General features: G+C 49.7%; 3 protein-coding genes across 3 annotated transcripts; 2 read left to right on the plus strand and 1 right to left on the minus strand.

The window, feature by feature from the left end:
* Positions 1 to 467: 467 nt before the first annotated feature.
* On the plus strand, positions 468 to 2111 carry ACET3X_008995 (uncharacterized protein; the record flags this gene model as incomplete). Its single annotated transcript, XM_069455141.1, has 1 exon — positions 468 to 2111. The coding sequence occupies one exon, from the start codon at positions 468 to 470 to the stop codon at positions 2109 to 2111; it is 1644 nt and encodes a 547-aa protein (XP_069303072.1).
* A 790-nt stretch (positions 2112 to 2901) lies between these two features.
* On the plus strand, positions 2902 to 3909 carry ACET3X_008996 (uncharacterized protein). Its single transcript, XM_069455142.1, has 2 exons — positions 2902 to 3061; positions 3112 to 3909. The coding sequence occupies exons 1-2, from the start codon at positions 2983 to 2985 to the stop codon at positions 3819 to 3821; spliced, it is 789 nt and encodes a 262-aa protein (XP_069303073.1). The 5' UTR covers positions 2902 to 2982; the 3' UTR covers positions 3822 to 3909.
* A 2950-nt stretch (positions 3910 to 6859) lies between these two features.
* On the minus strand, positions 6860 to 9222 carry ACET3X_008997 (uncharacterized protein). Its single transcript, XM_069455143.1, has 3 exons — positions 8001 to 9222; positions 7627 to 7946; positions 6860 to 7573 (listed from the first exon to the last, which is right to left on the minus strand). Exons 1-3 carry the CDS (start codon positions 8698 to 8700, stop codon positions 6947 to 6949), a joined length of 1647 nt encoding a protein of 548 aa, XP_069303074.1. The 5' UTR covers positions 8701 to 9222; the 3' UTR covers positions 6860 to 6946.
* Between the last annotated feature and the right edge of the window lie 4530 nt (positions 9223 to 13752).

Genomic DNA, 13752 nt, shown 5'->3' on the forward strand with positions numbered 1-13752 from the left:
CGTTCAATCCTACTGCTACTCTGCTTTCCCAGCATGGCACAGCAAGATATGAGCATCTCATCAGGTCAGGTTGTAAGGCGGAATTGATACTGTGATATGGCACGACCTAGATCATGGGACCAGACTCCACAATATGACCACACAGTCATGTGTGGTGAGACTTCCATGTCTGCTCCTATGACTACTCTCACCTAACTTGGTCTGCTCAACTCAATAATTCTAACAGAAAGCCATCGAGTTGTCACTAATACCCCCCAGAGGATTGATAGACATGACTGTATAGGCTCCAGTGCAGAAATCACGGTAGAGTGGAAGTGAGAGCTAAACGTCCCGCTCTTCCACCGCACCTTCCTCGTGGTCGCCCACCTACTGAGTGCATGGAACTTATCTCTTACCACACCACCGCCACCACCACCACCACCATAACACCACTCGATTTCCGCCATCAATAACAGACATCTCTAGTCATGCCTTTCCACGACCGGGAATGGGAGGAATTGCAGCGCGACTGCGACATCTTCCCCGCCTATTCAGACTTCATCTTCGGTCCGGACGAGCGCCTTGTCGTGACGCAGGAGCCTGGTCTACATCCCATGATATATCCCACAGGTCCTTTTGCGCCTATTCGGTACACCAACAGCATGCCATCGCGCTCTTGGTCGTACAAGACCACCGAAGGCATCGAAAAGTCGAAACGTGTGGCTGCGCAATGGCTGTTAGCTGGACAGAACGAGCCTAGCCACAGCGACACGAGCGGATTAAACAGTGGTAGAGTCACGCCCGGCTTGGGTGTAGGCTCGCAGATTGGTAATCCTCTGAATCCGCTGCTACCGACACAAAGCGATAGCACTGTCTCTGAGAAGACAACGACACGACGGAAAGCATTGAATACATCACAGCGCCGCCGTCAGTCTCAGACACAAGTCCCTTCCAGTCCTTTGCAGCAGCAACAGCCTGTGAGAACGACAAGACAGCAGATGCACACCAGGACCACGCCAGTCATACGCAGATCTGACCTTGAGCCACAACAGCCATCTTTCTTGCGCTCATCTCCTACTACTGATATTGACGAGAACCCAGCGCACATGGGCTCGCATCAAAAACCTGATATGCTCTCGCCTCTCTCGTTACAGCCAACGATGCTACCTCCACCCGCAGACCTATCGCAACAACAGTCTCAGCGTGCCCCTGGACTGCGCAACAACTTGCCTCCAAATTCGGCCCCAAACGCTTCTCCAGAACTCAGCCAGCAGAGTTCTCTCCTCCAACCGAACGATCTCATCCACCATCCGTGCTACACCTACTTTAAGCCCGCTCAGCGCTCGGAACTCGCAAGGGTCCTCTCTGACTGTTGGAATGCCGCGAGGAACCCTGTTGGAGATGATGCTCTAAAAGCAAAGGCCATATCAGATATTCGAAATATCACCATGATGGTCAATAACTCATTCCCTAGCGTACAAGCTGCGATGGATATGCAACAGCAGAGAGTGCAGCAGCCTCAAATGCACGTGGCTTCAGTGAAATTGCAGACGGATCACATGCAACGAATCCAACAACGCCAGCCTACACTTCACACTTTGTCAGGGGACGCCCATTCTCAGCCCCAGCCGGGTGTCTGGTCTCCTCAACCCACCCAGTCATCTCCAAGCCATTCGTTCCAGCAGCCAGCTTCAGAGGAACCATACTATAGTATTCCTCAAGCTTCTCCACAAATGCAGTTGCCCCAGCAGTCTACCACCCAAGGCGTTCAGACGCATCACCAGCCACAGCAACAAGCTCAAGGGCCATTCGAGCAACGCCCAACCCAAAACTCCCCTCAGAACCCTGCACAACTCTACGCGAACATCAATCGCTACATCCCACGATTTTGGCAGTGCTATCTGATTGTTCAAAACACTTCACAACCCATGCAGTACAGGGAGGAGGCAAATCAATGGATGCTAAACTTCAAGGACAATCTACCAATCGAAGGTCGTGCGTACTTTGTGCAAGTCATGAAAAGGGTGTTGCTCGAGCATAGGCAGGGAAGGGATGCTTTGGCGTTCCTGAAGATGGCGAATCCGGAGAGCGATTCGTCTGGCGGTAATGAGTCCAAACAGACCGGTATGTAGGGTTGCCTGTAGTTGGTCACCAGCCGTCTCAGATGTACACAGAGAGGGGCACATACACGACGTCTTGGGCCAAAAATCTTGTAGTCAGCAAATGCATAATATAGAACGCTAAGATTGCCACAAATCTACTCGTTGACTATCATGATAGAAAATCTCTCCCGATACATTTATACTACTTCGGGTGTGGTTGAGCCAAAGCTTGACATAATGATATGTTGCATTACACATCTCCCATCGTGGTGCTGAGTTGACCAAGGTTCGAGGACATCGATATTTTTACTAGCTACACTCGCCGATCCTAGCCGACGTCCTTACCATGCAGTCGATTTACGTTCAAGAGAGGCATCGCAAGCATCGGACATAGCTTGTCAGGACATGGATGGCCGAGCATAACCCAGATTGCCGCGTTCATTCCTGCACCCTTGAGCTCACCACCATTGCGAGCCGAACGGCCTACGCAGACCTCTACAGCCGCAAAGCCAAGGTGTTTTAAAGATCAAAGCTTCTTAGTGAGATTGCTTGAACCAGGCGATACTTGTCGTCTATTAGTGCGAGACGTATTCCATCAGACGCAGGCCGTCCGCATCGCTTTACGGGAAGAAAGTCATTTTGACAGGATGCAGGTGTCAGAAGGAATGTCCCGCTACTCAATCAGAAGTGATCAAACACGACGTGTGAGTAAGTAGGTCGTTCGTCGCTCGGTCGACAATCGAATTACGTATCTTCAGGCGGCTCCAGGTTACGTCCTGCCTATTGCGGCTAGCATGCTGATCCTCCGCCCTTCACCTTTCTTGATGTGCATCTCACCACATCAATCTCCCAACCCCCAAGAAAGCTTTTGTTATGCGCAAAAGCTTGTAGCAACATCACAATGAGTGTCACAATGTCTTCAAACCCTTCCACCGTGACCCATGCGAGGTCTGCGCGTGGCTTTAGCGACCTTCCGCAAGGTACCGTAACCAACCTCGGCACAACTCGTTCTCAGCTCACAGATGCGCAGAGGTGCGCAACAGGATATACATGCTTGCTGCGAATGACAAGCAGCGCCTTGTTGAGCAGCATGTCAGCAGGCGCAATGTCACGACAACAAGTGAAGCTTTTTGGGCGGCCCGCGGTTACTACAGCTTGACACAGGTGTCTCGACAGACGCGGCGCGAGTTTCGCGAACTGTATCTCAGGGATCGTGCTATATCGGTGCACATTCGTGACGCGCAAGATTACCTGGAGTCCATCTACCCCTCGTCTGGCCCATGTGCCGTCGATCGCAACACCATTATCGCCTGGCTCACGATCCGTACTGATGTCGAACGGCGTGGTAAATATGATACGCCCATCGAAATTCGACCTCTGTTACTAAGCCTCTTCTGCACACCTGGTCTCGACTATGAGTTTACGGGCAAGGGTGGCGCAATCTTCAACGAACTGTTCATTGGTTACGAAAGAGAGTGGATGGCCGCAGTGCAGGATGTTTTCAAGAGTGTGGAGCTGAAGGAGCCTAGCGTCTTTGGACTTAGGCTAGTACTGAATCCCAAGAGCCAAATGCCTTGGGTCAAGCAATGTCCAATCTCCGTTACGAGGTTGCCGCACGTACCGGAGGATGCCTTGGAGTGGTTCAGTGCTCTTGGGTTAGATACGGAGAACGACATGATTTTCGTAAGGAGAGGTGCGCCAAAGTGGCTGCGCGGGGATTTTATCAAGGGCTCAAAATAGAGCTTGTAAGGAAAATCCGTTGCACAAGGAAACCTATTTCGTGGTCTCAAAATAAGGTTGTGTAAAGAATTTGAATATTGATGTTGACATTTATGACAGCCCCACATCTGAACCGTGAATGTGGTGATGACGAATGGCGGTCAGATTACGTATAATCACATCAAAGCCAACATAGGAAAGACCACACACCTGCAGTCACTCCACGTACGCAACGGTGAGGTATGCATCCCAGGTTACATGCAGAAGTGGGTACCCTAATGCTGGAACTCTACAATCAACCCACCTTGAGCATGCCTTGGAGTTCAGCCGTCGATCCGAGTGACCAAGCACACTGCTCTCTGCCCTATTTATCAAGTCCTTACTCACTGACACTGTTGTTGCTCATAGGTCTCCCTGCCAATCAACATGATGGTGCCCATGATTTTTGGGTGCTGAGAACGCTAGAGAATACCCAGGGTCGCACCACGTTGCTTATTCTTTCGTCATCAAGGACGTCAAGGAGGTACGACCTGCGTGTACCCTCCCGGGCATTACCGTCTACTGCGGCGATGCAAAGAAAGTATGTGCCTTGCACAGTATAACCATGGTCTGACCCCAGTAAGTGTTCATAATCGTGTCATAATACTAGCGAGCGCATGCAACTGATCTCCTGTCCATTATGAAAGCGATGTTCTCTCAGCGAATCAATCTTGGCTCTGCAGCGAACATGTCGACGGAAAAGCGCATAGATAGTGATGCCGTGTGCCTAAATGTATCGTTTCGAGAGAGCAAGTCGCCCTGGCAATTGACACCTAAAAAGGGCCTTTTCCGGATCATCTAGGGCTACGACACTCACCTTGAGCCTGTGTTCCGGCCGAGCCATGCCCAACTGTGCATATAACTTGGGCATGGCTCGAAAAGAAAGCCTATATTACGCGACCAACCGTGACAGTTGCGCTATGTTCGACTTCATATCAATGCTTCGCGAAGGAACCACTGAACTTCTTTTTCTTATCCTGCTGGCTCGGTTCTCTCTTGAAGCACGGTGGGATACCTAGGTACAATGATGAAGCTGCAACAAGAGTTCGCCATTGGAAGAGCAGGAACAAGTTTGGGACATTTGTCAGATACCAGGAAAAATTTACAGAGGGCTCTGTAGGTGTCGCACTATGGTTTCCGAGGTGCTGTTGGCAACACAAAAAATTGTTGTCACAATTATCGCTCTCGCATGCGCCACGGAAACCGGCAAACTAGCCGGCCTTAGCCGACATCCGAAAGCCACATGACGCGAGCCACAGTTCCGCGTTTTCCGCACCGCTTCTCCTTTCACCAATCATGTTGCAACCTGCACCATACAAGCCGTACTAAACTCGGGAATTGTGGTGCCCATTTAATGAGATTTCTGCACTGTCATGGCGCGGCTAGTCCTGCATTGTGAGGTAGAGCAGTTGACACCATGTGGCTAACGAGTGGCTTACGCATGCTGTGGGAAGGGATTGGGTAGAGTATATATAGCGTAACGCCCCCATGTGTGGCTGTGTGAAACACACTACGGCTACCATCGTTTGTTACCCTTTTAGTCCATCTATATTGCAGTGTGGAACTAGCTTCATCGGGATCTGCAGACGAACGCCACCATGTCCTTCGAAACCTACATACAACGCGCAGACGACTATATCACAAAGCAAATCCACAAGTTCGAGCAGCAGAGACGCGGGAATAGGTCACCACCCCGCGCGAAGGGATATCATCAGATGTCAACATATCAGCATCAAGGTCGGCCGCCTTCTTCCCAAGGTGGCTACTCTGGCAGCCCTGCTCTACCAGGCGGTCCATCACCAGCACCCCAAGGTTGGGCACAAGAGTATGATGCGAGGAGTCAGCGTTGGTACTATGTTGAGAGGGCGACAGGAAGAAGTCAATGGGAACCGCCCTCCTTCGCACCATTGCGCGCCGCCACGTTCCAGCCTGAAGTCCGCATGCCCAGTCCGTACCAGCGATTCAGCCGGGGAAACGAGCAGAGTCACCAGTGGCGCGAGCGATCCAGTTCTCAACCTCAACGGCCCGGCTCCGGCGTAAGTGGACACGGACAATGCCTAGACCCCAGACAGAACGGCGGAAGTGGAGGCGGGAGTGCGAACTCTGTTGGTATGCATACCCAGTTACCACCGGGATCACATCTGGATATGAAGACGGGCAAGATCGTTAGCAGTATGTTCCCAGAAGGCCAGAACTACCAGAGTTGGCAACAGGAGATACAAAGAATATGATGTCGGGAGAAATGTGAGGAGAATAATCAATACGACACATAATGGTAAATGAATGAGATCATGTGATTGGGAAAGGATAGCTTTGACAAGTCAACGGGTGCTGGTGTTATAGGTTTCGGCGTGGAATTTTATTATCAATGCGACTTTGATGCGTATCATCCTCATCAAGACTATGCCTGATTCAATCAATGGTAAATATGTGTTTGATGCTGCAAGTGAAGCCAGGAGGCACCATAGATGCGTCCACGAGTCTTTTTGTTTACTCTCACTTGTACTCTCACTAACATAGAAAGAAAGCTAGGTCGGATTAGGTCTGGAGACAGTGTCCTTGAAGAGCACCTTCTTTCTTGCGGCCCTGTAAAAACTTGGGCGCTTCATCAATTTGGTTGGGTATAGGATAGCAAATAATTCGTCCAAACCTTGTCGCCAATGTGGTGTAGGCCATGGTGACCTACTTTCTGTTTCTGGTCTCGCGAGTGCATCGTTCGGGCTGGTATATCGCCATTCTCAATCCAGTAAGGGCCTATGGAGGAAAGTTCGGAATCTACACGCCATCAGTATATTCTGTTAGAAGGAAAGATAGCAAGGGGCCACCGTAATATGTAAAAAGGAAAAGGGAGAGGCAATTGTGCCTTGCTCATACTGTGGTTGTCAAGGTTCGCGAGGCTCGTGCTACGGTAACGTAGGTAAGTTTGTGCGGAAGGCGAGGACTCAAGCACGAAAAGTCATAGTAACTCCCCTTCACGGTACAGAGACCTTCAGGGTGCAAGAGAAGCATTTATAAGTGTGGTAGATCTGCTTACTATGTACCACTTGGCTACTATGTCCACTTGACTCCAAGCTTCACGTAAAACGGGTCGAAAAAATCTACCCCTTCTAGGCTGCGATCATTTCGATTGCATCGACACTGAAGCCTGGACTCAAGTAGCCAGTAGAAGTTTTCCCGGAGATCACGGAGATCTTCAGCAGCTGGAACTCTGTCGCACTCTTCACCCAGGCACTTGCCGGGACGTTGAACTCATAGACGTAGTTGTTGCCGCGATACGTTCCAACAGTCAGACTTCTGGTGTCCGCCTGTCCTTTGTCAGACTGCAAAGGAGAGACCCAATTGTTCACCGCGATAGTCGGCCGTCCACCGGCTGAACCCTCTGTGACACCGATTCTGATCTTTGCACCCTTGGCCAATTGCGCATTAGTGAGACGGAAGTATACGACGTGATCGTTGTTGATGTCTCTCCAGATGTATCCAGGAAAGTTGGCAGCGGTACTGGTACCTACGATGTAGTTTCCTGTGTCCCACTTTGCAAGCCGTGAATCAGACGGATGCATGTACGTGGGCTTCATAGGGCTATCGCCAAAATTGAGAAATCCTTTGGGCGTGCCGTCCCATTCCCCAATCCGCCATATGGCGGGTGTATCCGAAGGGTCATTGCAAGTGATTGTGTTCAGCGCCACAGTTCCTCCGGCAGTGACGGTGACAGTGCTGGTATGAACTTCGAGCTCCTGAAACACCACATTAGTGCGGAAATTTAAACGAAAGGTGGGGATATTCTTACACCCTTGTATACGTTTAAGGTGTACGAGCCTGGTAAGATCTTGTCGATCCTCCAGGCGCCGGTTGTTGCAATAGTCCAGTACTGCGCCTGGGCACTCTTCAGGCCGACAACATACTGGTACCCGTTCTTCACATTCGCTAGACCAATACCAGCTACAGCGCCGCGCTGCCTAGCCGGGACCCAGCCCTCAATCTCGAGAGCGTCAAACCAATCCCAGTTGGCATTGCGCGCAAATAGAGCACCGCTCGGTGGAGCACCACCATCTGTGAAGTGGAGGACGGATGGACCCTGGAGGCCGAAGCGCATCACATCGGTATGGCCTGTAGCACATTAGTGATCCTACTAACTGAAAGTGGAGAGAAGCGCCGACGTACCCATGTTGTAGTGATAGATATCATATAGATCCGGCCCGCCACTACCTCCGCGGCGAACTAAGCTTCGGAAGAATGGCCCACCTGACGCCTTCTCATGATTCGAACGAATCAAATACATGCCAACATTGTTGTTCGTATATCCGACCCAGTCATAGTCCATGGTGCGACCGTACTTCTTGCCGGAGTAATGTTTGGACCACGTCTGGCCGTTTCGACCATTGATGTCACCAGATTCGATGGCTGGAGCCCCGTCAGGGACCCAGTCCGTGTCCTCGTTGACGTTGTTGGTGAAGATGTTCGGAGGAATGCGAAGAATATATCTTGACACAGTGATGCTGGTGTCTTTCCTGTTCATGAATATGTAGACGTTGGGATTGCCATAGCGAAAGACCAAAGTGTGGATGAGAGTGCCAACTTTCATCGTCACCTTGATAATGTTGGCTGGAGTGGTGTATTGCTTGATGGTGACAGTTCCAGGTGCGAGTCCAGATTCCACATGCGAGTTTCTGCCGGTCTGACCATTGTATTCGACGCCGCGGTACTTGATCGAGGTCATATCCCCATTCGTCTTGCTGACCTTGACTACGAGGTTTGCGTTCGTATCGATAACATAGTTTTTGCCGTCATCGGTGTAGCCCCACGCTGCAGAAACAGCAGCCGGAGCAAGGAAAAGAGCAGTGATAATGGCCTGAAAACGCATCCTGAGCGACTGACTGAGCGCAGGCGGTGCTGTGCATTGTACCTACGTACACACCGACTTTATAGTAATCCTTTCCCATAGCCTTTGTAGAGACCAGGATGCCTGCACACCATGTTAACAAGATCTTACTCGGTGGTAATATTTTAACAGAGGCTTTAGGTAACTATATCGAGCAGGCTCCGCAATCAGAAAGGAGCACCTACGCCTTGCGGAGTAGTGCATGAATTCTATTGTACAAGAGCCGAGTATGGGTATATATTCTCCAGGATTTTGTAGTACTTCTCCGACTCTAGTCCGTTCAGAAGTGGTGTGCCTGTTGTGTCATTGGTGGAGTTGGCTCTGGGTGTTTCGAATCAAATCCGGGGAAATTCAAGGGACCGTGAAGGAAGCTTGGGATGCCAAGCACAAGCGCACAGGTGACCATAAGCATCACAAGGCATCGTTAGATAAGGACGACGGGGATAAAGCTTTCACGGACAAAATCCGGGAACCATGGCGCATATTGAGGGTGGATGAGCAAATAGCTGGAGTGACTGAGGGGTGAGGGCACTACTGAAGATGGGAACTACCTTAGGTAGCTGCGGGCCGAATTGACTCCGATTGGTAAGATTTTGCGGGACCGTGCATTAAGTTCAGTAAGATACACTTCCACAGTGTCCCCCATCCACGAGATTGTAAAGTCGCTTTTTCGGTTTCGGTGAAGGCCTAATGTTTCGCGATAACCATTGGAGTTGTGTCCCGCGTCCTCAACGAAGATGCCTTTCCACCCCGTCGTTCACTACCTAGTACAGCACCTGGGCAGCTACAGCTTAACAGACTTGTCAACAATCAAGCCAGCTTGATCGCTATCAAGCTGGCGCATCAAGCTAGCTAATCAATTAGGCCAATCTTAAGGTTTTTTTTATCAATCAAGCCAATCTCAGCTTTTTTATAGATCTTTTACCTAATTAGGCTAGCTTACTTTCTATTTAGGAAGGTAGCTTATATTAAGCTAATCAAGCTAAGTGTCAGGCCTAGCTGATGGTATATACTATCCCGCACCATAATCAGTAGTTCACTGATTATACGTACCTTTTTGGTTGCATAGCGTAGTGGTGCGGGGCTGCGTTCTGACACTAAGCTCATTAATTTTAACCATCAAGCCAATCAAGTCAAGCTAAGATAGAGGTACCCACCAATCAAGCCAAGCTGGGGCACCTAGCTTGATTGGCTTGATTGTTGACAACTCTGCAGCTTAGAGAACCCTACCTAGGTACATACCTGCATCACTGCCATACCTAGGTATGTCAAACCAATAACGGATGAAGAATATCTGGCTGATGGTCCAGACTACATTGTCCAAACTCTCGAGCCTCAACAGTGTTCTTCCCTGACGAGCCAACAAAGCAGAAGCAACGAATACTACCTAGGTATCAGGGTACATACTGGTGCCACAAACTTCGCATCAGGAAGCACTGGAGCGCTTCAAGATCAACCAGATTCAAATCAGATGTGAGGCCGAGTCATAAATCCGATTTTGTCCTTGTGACCTCTAGTCTCGACTTCAACCATTTTAGCCTACGCCCTTGTGGCCTTCCGTCGGACCTATTCACGAATCTCAGAATCCACAGAGTGAGGACCTGACTCGTTCGAGTCTACTAACAAATGCAGCGCAAAATCCAGGTCTGAAGTGCTTGGCCATCGGAACGGCGCCAACCTTATGGAAACTTCCGACTGTGGTATTTGCCATCGTTAGCGCAACATTAATATCCTTCTTAGTTCATTGCGAAGTTCCCCCATATTTCACAATAGAACACGGTGGCTCGCGAACGCACCACGACATTCATGAGATTTAGGATAGCTAAGTCGGATTGTGAAACATTTTCCAAGGTTTGTAGAGTGTCCATTCTTTTTCCTTAGGAAGACGCCAGGGGTGAGAATGATTGAAAACGCGGGAGATTTGCAGATGAGCAGACGATCTGCTTCAAGGGCGGACTAATACACCGGGGCAGCGATTTTATCAAGGTCGCGGGGTGGCCCGAGGTGAGGAGATAACGAATCTGATGGTCGCATCAGTATCTTACGATACGGCATCAATCTACAGCCTGTAGATAGCTCTAGAGGTACTTCTCTCCAAAATGGACGCCAAGCTCATGCATCGCGTCACCACTGCGTGACTGCCATGGGTCGAGCTTCGGATCAAGACGTCACGTGACCGAAACACCAACCCTTGTACTCCCATCTTTGGCGGTGAGCTTGCACGACGCTACAATGCTATCGTCGGTACCAGCATTGCACACTACCAGCCATAAACCTCAATTATCTTTTCTGATAATAGAAGCATGCCACAGTCTTGTTTCGCGTTTCGCGGTATACATCACAGTTGACCTTGGAACACCTAGGTAAACATCTTCTTTCCGGGCCTGTTTTTCCTGCGCCACTCATTCTTGTTTCGACGTGGTATCAACATACAGTCATTTCTTCACTTTTTGTGCATTGTTGCCAGGCTGTGCAGTTAAGGGTCCTAAGGCTCAACAGCTTTTCAACTGCCTCAGTACAAGCGACAAATAGTACGGTAAACATCGCCGACCTTTAATGGATATCTCGACGGCCGCGTTACTCCCATGCTACGGTTCACGACAGGATCAGGTTTCGCATTTTGCATTTCATGTTGGGAAAGTCTCATAACGAGACCTCGGAAAATATATCCTATGACTCTCAGGACGTTCTGCAGATTCCTCCGTTACGGGACACTTGCATCAGTACTGCTGACTGGTAAAGACTGACCGGAAAATTGAACAAGAACGTGTTTACTTCAACGCTTACGAATCAGCTGCGCTGTATAGTCTTTGCAACTTCTGGTCGTTCACGTGGATGTCGCACGGACGCAGTCGTACCCACAGCCATTGTGCTACCCCCTGGTAGAGGTTCCGTCAGTAATGCCTACATCGTTACGTCAATGTCGGACTATAATGGGGCTATTTTCGAACATTCTGTATGCACATGTCATGCACTTCGTCAGAATCTAATGCAATGATGCCAAAATGCAGCTGCAGACACAAACGTTTTGGGTCATGCGCTGTCTCAAGGTCTCGCAAGATGGCAAGATTAAGTTCCAAACGGTCGATGTCCCCAGTCGCAGTGCGCACACTTGGAAGTCAGCTTCAAAACATGGGCTGACGGTTATACGATGTGCAGGTTGCACGAGGCTCTTGCGACCGAATTCCGAGGCTGGGTGTCCCTGTAAGCAAAACGCCGTGTCGGATATCTCCTACTGGATAGCATGATTTACTTGACAACGAAGTAACCTTAACGTCAGGAACAAAGCTGACCGTTGTTCATCTTTACTTGTTGCAGACTTCCGGTTCTGTGATCACAACCGACAAATTGGTCGCAGCATACGCCGTGCAACAATCCAGACGCTTGTTACGACCTGACGCAACGGCTTTGTTTTCCAACAAGACTATCAGAACAACTAGAAGATGATTGGTTCACAAGGGAAAAGGAGTGGTCAGACGCAACGGGTTCTTCGTACAGTAGGTCAAATTTCTGGTCAACGGAACGTTGACTAAGCCAAGGATGTGCCACGTTGTCTGCTTATCGGGAACATCAACCAGGACATGGGTATTTGTGGAACATGAAGATACGAGGTATATGCAAGGTGGTCAGGAACCGTTCTCAAACGTCATATCGGGCTCGCAGGAACACCGGACCGCGCCCTCACCGCTGTATCGAGAAGGTAAATCTGCAGGCAGTTCCCAAGCCGTTCACGGGCTTCAGGAGTTACACATTGTAACAAACAAGAAAACTCGTTCACTCGGCGAAGCCGTGAGCGATGGAGCGAGCCACACTGACCGGTTCTGAAGCCTGCTTTGAGCCTGGATTGACCGTGTCCTTGCAGCGGAACGACAATTACCGAAACAGGGTCGAGAGTACGAGAATGACCGGCGGATTGCCTTTGTTGTTCATGGACGCGATCTCACAAGCCATTGATTCGCACGGCTCCGGAACTATCGTGATAGACTGGATCCTCCTCTAGACCAACAAGTGCAACGACGAACTGGCGGACGATTTCAATCAGACTTCTCAATGGACATAGCCACGTATATCACCTTATCTAGCTCCTTAACGTCGCGCGAGTGACAGCGCGACAGATGGCTGGGCATGATATCGGAAGCTGTTGCAATACACACCGCGACTGATGACGAATCGTAAGCATGCACACCATCGATACAGTATCGAGTGGTATGTGTTCCACCTAATAGTGGCATATAAAGGCAATGCTTGATAGCTTCACAAGTCAGTGCCTGCTCCGATACGCACTGTTGGCTCTTCTCTAAGCTCCATTTCTGAACAGGGTCAAACTCCATCATCACCAAGTCAGACATTCTGTATATCCTCCAATGTCTACTACAATTCCACACATACCCGATCAGATTTTAGCGACTAGTATGAGCCCACCGTCTTGCTTCTCCGATCATCCACAAGCAGTGGTGACTTCCACTTGTCCACTATGTAAAGGACACCCGTAAGTGCCTACATATGATCGTACTATTATCGAGTACACCGTCCTGACCAAAGTGTAGTCACCGTCGACCAATATGCATCTCGTGCAATGCTCAAGGCTTCGTTCAGAAGAACTGCGTCCCATGTCTACAGTACCGGAATGCGGTGCAGATGATGGTACAGATTGTCCGAGCGTAACTGGCCATCTGATTTGCGGAAACACCAGATGGCTACAAAAGCCGCTTGAGCGTTCGTCAGGATTTCGGTAACTACAACTTACCGAAGTTGCGCACGGCTCTTCTCTCATAACAAAAGCCGACCTCATGCCACTGGTTCCGATGATCATCTTATGTTCCTATACCATATTCTCCATATCAGGTATCCCCATATATCTAGTTTCTTTGACGACTCGTTTCGGATACTTCCCCTTCATCACACTCGTTTGAATGCTTCAAAGCATCTACATGTTGACTGTTGATGAAAGATTTATGAGCACACACACACACACACACATGTAACGACGCAAATGAAAGATATCTCACGTACTGATATTTTCAAAAACTGTCG

Source organism: Alternaria dauci, chromosome 9, assembly GCF_042100115.1.
Source record: "Alternaria dauci strain A2016 chromosome 9, whole genome shotgun sequence".
NCBI classification, from domain to species: Eukaryota; Fungi; Ascomycota; class Dothideomycetes; order Pleosporales; family Pleosporaceae; genus Alternaria; species Alternaria dauci.